The sequence below is a fragment of the Clytia hemisphaerica genome, unplaced genomic scaffold, assembly GCF_902728285.1.
Source record: "Clytia hemisphaerica strain Z4C2 unplaced genomic scaffold, Clytia hemisphaerica genome assembly, whole genome shotgun sequence".
NCBI lineage: Eukaryota > Metazoa > Cnidaria > Hydrozoa > Leptothecata > Clytiidae > Clytia > Clytia hemisphaerica.
Genome location: NW_027104555.1, coordinates 1 through 7,608, shown reverse-complemented (window position 1 = coordinate 7,608; position 7,608 = coordinate 1). Strand labels below are relative to the sequence as shown.

Here is a 7,608-nt window from a genome sequence, read left to right as displayed (position 1 = left end):
AGACTATGTTATAGTCTAAGACGAATCACTATCTAAGAAAAAAGCCCAAAGCCGAAGAAAATTCGCAAACGGGTTTTTTTGCCGAAAAGAGTTAACAGTCGGTAGAGTTGCCAGTCTTAGACTATACGATTTTGGTACAAAATACAGAAACTGCCCAAATCGTACGAATTCGAGTTTCCGTATGCGAGGCCAACTGTGTTCGGTATTCGAAAAAATCAAAACAAAAAAAAAGAGGCGGGAGAGAAACTGAGATAAAAGAGGGATTCCAAGAAATATTTTAGTTCTCTTTGGAGACCCTCTTCCTTTTATTCCTTTTATATTTTCTTGGAACTACACTTTCTTTTCTTAGAAAACAATTTTTATAAACAATCATTCTTTTAATAAGTTTGTAATTTCTTTGCAACAAGGATATCTATCTAAACTTTCACGTTATAAATTTCTTAAAAAACATCAAATCATGTAAGTTTGTTTGTTTGTTGTTTTTTTGCCTGAGGATTTTATCCTTATATTTACCCCTTTTATATATTAAAGTCCATGTAAATAAAAAGCTATAGTATATTCTCCCCACCACCATTTGCTCAAAGACAAAGGATATGTATACAAATCATTGACAGTTTAAATACTTGCAATCTCGAATTTGTGACTTTCCTGTTTGATAAAAGATTTACAGTAGTGGATGAAAAATCTTATGATAACTTTTGCAGGGAAAAAGTAAAAAAGTTCCAGCTTGTAAGCTTTGCAGTATGTAGATCTTGCTTTGATTTGAGCTTGAATTTCTTTCTACCCAAAAAGAGACATTAAAAATGAGGATGAAATAGGAGAAAAGTTAAGAAATCCCCAGAAATTAGCTTTAAAAATGGAAAAGTACCAATCAGTAAAAACCTTGAGGCAGATTTAAATGACATTAAATTTCTTATTTACAAAAACTGATAAATAGGTAATTCAATCATGATAAACAAATGATTCTAAACTGCCTTCCGACAATACTGTATTACAGTCTCGACTAATAGACCTTTTTTCAAAGAGGCAACCCTATTGAATAATTATGTAGTCCAGCCATAAAACAAATGATATACAGCAATGCATAATTACTGTTTCATGCATATTGTAATAATTATGCATGGGTTTATCATTGTTATTCTGCTGGACTACATAATTATTCAACAGGGTGGCCTCTTTGAAAAAAGGTCTATTCCAGAAGGCTGATGTAAATTCCAAATTCCAAATCATAATCTCAAATTATATCAGGACGTCAAGTGAAAAATTGCATATCATGATAACATATTTCAGTAACAGTCTCAATTTATACCAGGGCGTTGGTGAAATATGCCAAGTCATAATCTCAAATTGTACCAGGACGTCAAGTGAAATAAGTTATAATTTCAAATCAAACCAGGACGTCAAGTGAAATATTGTAAGTTATAATCTCAAATTGTACCAGGACGTCAAGTGAAATATTCCAAGTTACAATCCCAAATTAAACCACGATGTGAAGTGAAATATTCCAAGTTATAATCTCAAATTGTACCAGGACGTCAAGTGAAATATTCCAAGTTATAATCCCAAATTAAACCAGGACGTCAAGTGAAATATTCCAAGTTATAATCCCAATTTAAACCAGGACGTGAAGTGAAATATTGTGGGGTTTACCGCATATGGTCACGTTCAAACGATTGAACGTGACCATATGCGGTAAACCCCACAGTCAAACAGTTAGGCCATGAATGAAAACTGTGAAGGTGTGGCCATACAGGTAAGTGTGAGAGACAAAACAAAACTGAGACTATGACTTGTCTTCAGTTGTTGAATGAATTGAGTTTATGTTTATTTGAATTGACTTGTAAGTGACTCAAGTCTGGAGCTGAGGTCCTTACTCCATGGCTGTCATGAGTCAAGTGAGAAGCTGAATGCCTTTAAGCCTTAAATACACTTGATGCACCAAGTTGTCAAGGCAACAAAAAACAACATGGTTTGAGAGCATGACCTCAGTTGGCCAAATATACTAAAATAAAATGGTAGCTAAGCTATGAAAAATGTAAACAAAATGTAAACAAAAATGGTGGCTAAAGCTATGAAATATTCTAATAAATTTTTATGAAATTTTCTTTTTATAATTTTTATAATTTGGTTTTATAATCAATAACTTTACACTCCCCACAAAGAAAATTGAGTTGAAATTTTATTAATCATTTGGCATTTGACTTTAAGTCAATGTCCTTTGCGAGAGCACCAAGCTCGGCAATCAAGTCATTTTCATCAATACCACATATTTTCACAAGACCACGAACTGATCGATACGTTTCACGACAAACTGCCTCGTTGGCATTACGATATCGAACTTTTGCCCTTCGTGGCAATGAATCATTTCCGTACTCAAGTGCGCTGATGATCCCGTATGTATATCGATTTTGAATCACTGAATCGACTTTGGTGAATATGACGATGTCACCTTCGGATAACGAATCATCGTGGAACCACTTCTGTTGCTTCATGAGTTTGGGAACATGTACGAGAAGCCATGTTTCGAACCAGGCGTTGAAGCACTTTTCGTTTTCTTTGATGATCTTGGTGGGGGAATCACATGTGATCAAGCCGTCGATGCTTCTATCGTTGTTTCTGCCAAGGAGAAGTCGGTTTGGCGTGATCAAATCGAGGATCTCAAAATCACCAATAACATCACCGATGGCTAACGGTAGATTGTTGATCTGATTGGCGATTGATGCAACAAGAGTTTCCCATTGTAGGATTGCTAACCGTTGATTGTTGAGACTCTTTGAGATAGATGAATTGATCTCCTTTATCTTTCTCTCTACTTTGCCATGCATGTTATGTCCTTGGACTGGACACACATTGAAATTGACTTTGGTGTTTCGTTGGATCCTTTGTTGTAGGTCTGAGATGTTGATGTTCATTTCCTTACAGCCTTTCACCAATTGGCTGCCTTCGTCACAGAGGAGTTGATTTGGAAATCCATGGTTTGCAGAGAATCTTGTGATGGCTTGGATGAATGATGTGGTGGTGTAGTCATCCATGGTGTAAATCTTTGTAGCTGTTGTGGAACAACAACAGAACACGATCAGCCAGATTTTCACAGTGGTTCTCTTGTGTTGCGGTGCATAACATTGGTATGGTCCGGATAGATCCAATTGAGTGTGATAAAATGCAGGAGCAATTGTCATGTTGCATCTTGAAATGGGTCCCATTGACATCTCAATCGTCCTTTTTTCGAGAAAACGACAGCGTTGACAAGCTTTCTTGATCTGTTTCATAAGTGCACGTCCTTCAATGATGTGGCACTTTTTAAGCGTGTAGCGAAGTGTTGTTTCTATCCCTGAATGTTGCACAGTTGGATGATGCCAGTGAGTTTCAAGGGCGATGCTGTATGCAACCGGTGAATATCTGTCCATCACAGGTACGCAGAATGTATCTGATGATAGGTCTTTCATAACGCCAGTGAATCTGCCAACAATTAACACTTCCTGATCTGGCAGAATCCGACCAGTGTATGTCAATATGCCTTGGACATCCTTGGTGATACGTTCGTATTTTGATTTAGGAAGGAACTTCAGTAGCTCTGATGATGATTTCTTGAAGAAGTATTGTTCGGCTTCTTCAATTTCTGTGTTTGTGAGAATGGGAACCAGAGAAACATCCACTTTGATATTTTGGAGTTGTTGATTTGAAGACTTTGATGATGATTTGTCTTTGGAGCGATCGAAGAGTGTCTTTGAGTATCTTCGAACATAGGCAAAGATTCTGATAACAGTTGAGAATCGATGACGGTTTGGATCCATGAGGTATTGGCTGAATTTGTATCTTTGTTGCACAAGATTCATAGTGTGATGGGTTGACACATATTTGATGGGTACCATACGTTCTTTCTCCACTTCGTTTGTGTCAGATGCTGAAAGACGTAGATCTTGTGCTGATTTTATTGGAAAGTCTGAAATTGGTAAGTGCATCCATTGATGTCCATTGAACCATGGTGAGTCTGGTTGTACATCTTCAAGTGTTGCTCCACGTCGAGTGCCGATGTCTGCCATCATGTCAGCAGTGTTGATGTATGTAGAACCATTGATTTCTATTGGAGAATCTGTTGATGTCTATGACACGATTACGAGCCCAGAGCTTTAGGGGTTTTTCATCGTTTGTAATCCAGTGAAGCGCAATCTGACTGTCAGTGAATTTGATGTTGGATTTGTGATATTGACCAAATGAGCGTTTGACAACTTCACCGGTATGTGTGTTGATGAGGGATGCCATGAGTTCAGCTCGAGGGAGTGACAATCCATTTGGTACAGTACGAGATCGAGCAAAGACAAGTTGAGATGAGAATTGACCATTTCGTCGAGTGTATCTAGCATAAATGCAAACACATACCAATGATTGGCTGGCATCTCCAAAGTCGAGCGTTTGGATGTCAGTACTGATGGCGTCTTCTGGGATGACTGCACGACGGAATTGAATTTCTCCAAGTTGAGTCATGGTTTCGAAGTGTTTGATCCAGATGGGTCGAAGTTCAGTTGGAATTGTGTCGTCCCAATCTAGTTGTCTTGTTGAAAGATCGTGTAAGTCGAGCTTCATAGCAGCAACTATTGGTGTCATCATCCCTGTAATGTCAAAGATTTCTGCAACTTTGGAAGCGCAGTGCCTTCGAGTGAGATTGGTTGGAATGATGTTTGATGCATTGGTTGGTTTCTTGCCTCTTTGCTTCTTTGCGAAATTCAAAGCTGAGATGCAGAGTGAGAGTCGATCGGCTTTGGGATACCACTTCATACCACCAACTGAAATGCTAACACCATCGTCTGTGAGGTCTGGTGATGGATCAATGCCAGAGAATGTCACACCTTTGAGGTTGAATCCTCCACGATTGATGACAACTTCTAACTGATCAGCTCTGTTGAAAGCTGCGTCGATGTCTTTCTCGCCTGTGATGCAATCGTCAACGTATACATCTTCATTGATGATTAGCTTCACTTCTGGATATTCATCTCCAAATAGGTTTGCGATTGCACGGAGACCACATTCTGCTTGGTTTCCACTTGATCGTATCCCGTAAATGAGTGTCTTGATTACCTTTTCCTTTGGAATCTTTGATGGGTCGAGGTTATTCTGCCAGATGTAACGCTGGTAACACCAATCTTTGCAGTTGAGTCTGATCGTGTTATACATTTTTCGTATATCCGTGTGTATGCCAACTTGGTGTATGGACCATCTGATAAGAACTTCTTGGAGCTTGTTGAGGTTGTTCTGTCCTTTTGCCAACAAATCATTCAGACTATAACCTGAGCTGGTTGGGTGTGATGCGTCATATACAACTCGACATGGTGTACTTAGTGATGTGGTTTTCCATACAGCACGCCATGGGATGAAGTTGTGCGTTGGTGAGTCAGCTAGCATGGTTTGTTGGTCAGCAGTGAGCTTTTCAACGAAGTCGACGTAACCCCATCTCTTGCAATTTGGCTTCTGATTTGATGATGTCGTCTTTGTCTTTTGGATTAGCTCCCAACTTCTTGAGCTGTTGTAGTAAATTTTGAGAGCAATATTCTTGTTTGGTGCTAGTTTTGATACTTTGTCGACGAATGGAAGACGAGCTGTGATGATGTTTTGGTTGGTGTCAATGTCAATTGATGAGTTTATGACGTCTTGCTCAACCTCCTCTTTGATGCTAACTTCCCTTTGATGAATGGAGTTTTTGCAGTCTTTGCAGTTTCTGCACATTACACATCGATAGGTGATTTCTGTCCCAGTTGATTCAGTTGATTCGAAGCGTTTGAGGTTCTGGGATGGAAATGATAATTTGGAAACATCTGGATTGACTTGGAGTCCATTCTGGTAGAGCTTGAATTGCTGACTGCAGAAGCTGTTGAAGGTTGATTGATTGAAAGAACTGTTGATGGATCGCAGTGAAGATGGGATGCGGACCACCAATTACGCCTTGGCCACCATCTGCATTGCGGAACACTGATTTGTAGATTGATAATCCTGATGGCATTTGAAATACAAGTTTGGGGCTGTATCTCAAATATTTGACCCCAATCATGAAATGTACGTCACCACCCACTGTTGCTGATGTCTTCGGGAGTGTTGATGGGTTGCCGGGGTAGCTCTCTCTGATGGCTTGGTTGACCTCATGGAGCGGATATTCAGGAAAAGTTGCAGTGAGCTGTTGCAGGCATGTACCATCAGATAGCATAGCATCTTGTCCGTTTGCCATTGGAATCTTGACGATGTATGATCCAAGAGATGTGCAGGTTGTTGTTTACCTACACCACCAATCTGAGTGGCAATGGATGATTCTTTGATAGCTGATGTTCCAAGGTCCTTGATTGCAGAGTGTTTGATCAGGAAATCGCTGCACCCATTGTCAAAGAAGATTGTAAAGTGTTTTGTTGATGATGACAGTTTGTAGTTTGTAATAAGTAGATACCTTCATCGTCAGATGAGTTGTTGGTCTTTGGAGTTGAAGTATGGAACGACAGACTGATATTCTTGGCGAAGGTTGGAAGCTTTGGATTCTTCATGTAACGCTCCTTGTAATTGGTGAGTAGATCTTTGTTGGCGTTGGAGTCTTTATGCTCTTCGCAAACTAGTACGTGCTTGCGAATGGTTGACTGCTGATGGGATGGATGAGGGCAAACAAGCTTCGTTGACATTGCCTTCCTTGTGGTTTCCAGTGTTGGTGTTTGCGCCTGGATATAAGCATTGGACGCAGTATCCTTTGGTATTGAGGATGGCAAGTCGATTAGCTGGGCTGAGTTCGGCAAAACCTGTAGCATGAATGATATTGGATGATCTTGGTATTTGACGGACCATTAGTTGCTAGATGACCGCTTTGACCATCAGGTTCTTCACAAATGTGACATTTTGGTTTGTGTGCCAGACGGAACCAGTATGATGTCCACCTTTTGTCGTGGGTCCTTCTTTGGTGGATTTTTGGTTGAAGGCTTTGGAGGTTTTGAAGCTTCTAGGATGTTGATCCGCTGTTGTTGGAGAGTTCTGTTCAGCTTCGAGGAATGCGACAAGTCTCGCCCATTGTTGTTTGGGTTGTCCTCGTCCAGCAATGGCTCGCAACCATCTTGACAGTCGTGATTCATCCAACAGGTTGTAAATTCTCACCAACCCGTCGCTGAAATACAAATTGTGTTCGATTTTGTGTTGCTCGGCTAGTGTGATTGACTCTTTCATTGTTACGACGAGCTTGCTGAGTGAGTGATAAGGAGATAGCTTCATGATCCTTGAGGTTGGAGAGGCTGTCCATGCTTGATAATTGGTTCAGCTTTCTGGTCAACATCATCTTCACGTCCCCATATGAGAATTTGAGTCGATCCCAAATGGTGTCGATATCTTTGATGCTTTTGACGAGGCTGAGTGCAGGATCTTTGAGGTAGTTGTTGATGAGCAGATCAGGTAGCAGATGTTTTGGAGTTCCTCGTTCATGAAGTTTCAAGAAGTTGCTTTTAAACGCGTAAAAGTCTGTTGAATCTTGGTGCCCAGAAAACTTCTCTAGACGAATGTTGAGTTTCGATTGATTGAAGAGCTTGTTCTTATACACGTCTTGATTGACGATAGCATCGTTAATGGAAGATTGATAAGCAGATTTAGACT

General features: G+C 40.0%; 2 protein-coding genes across 2 annotated transcripts; both read right to left on the bottom strand.

Moving 5' to 3' along the window:
* Positions 1–2,186: 2,186 nt before the first annotated feature.
* On the bottom strand, positions 2,187–4,043 carry LOC136822972 (uncharacterized). Its single transcript, XM_067079271.1, has one exon. The coding sequence runs from the start codon at positions 4,041–4,043 to the stop codon at positions 2,187–2,189; it is 1,857 nt and encodes a 618-aa protein (XP_066935372.1).
* Positions 4,044–4,047: 4 nt separating this feature from the next.
* Positions 4,048–5,721, bottom strand: LOC136822971 (uncharacterized). The gene has a single exon (XM_067079270.1). The coding sequence runs from the start codon at positions 5,719–5,721 to the stop codon at positions 4,048–4,050; it is 1,674 nt and encodes a 557-aa protein (XP_066935371.1).
* Positions 5,722–7,608: the final 1,887 nt, after the last annotated feature.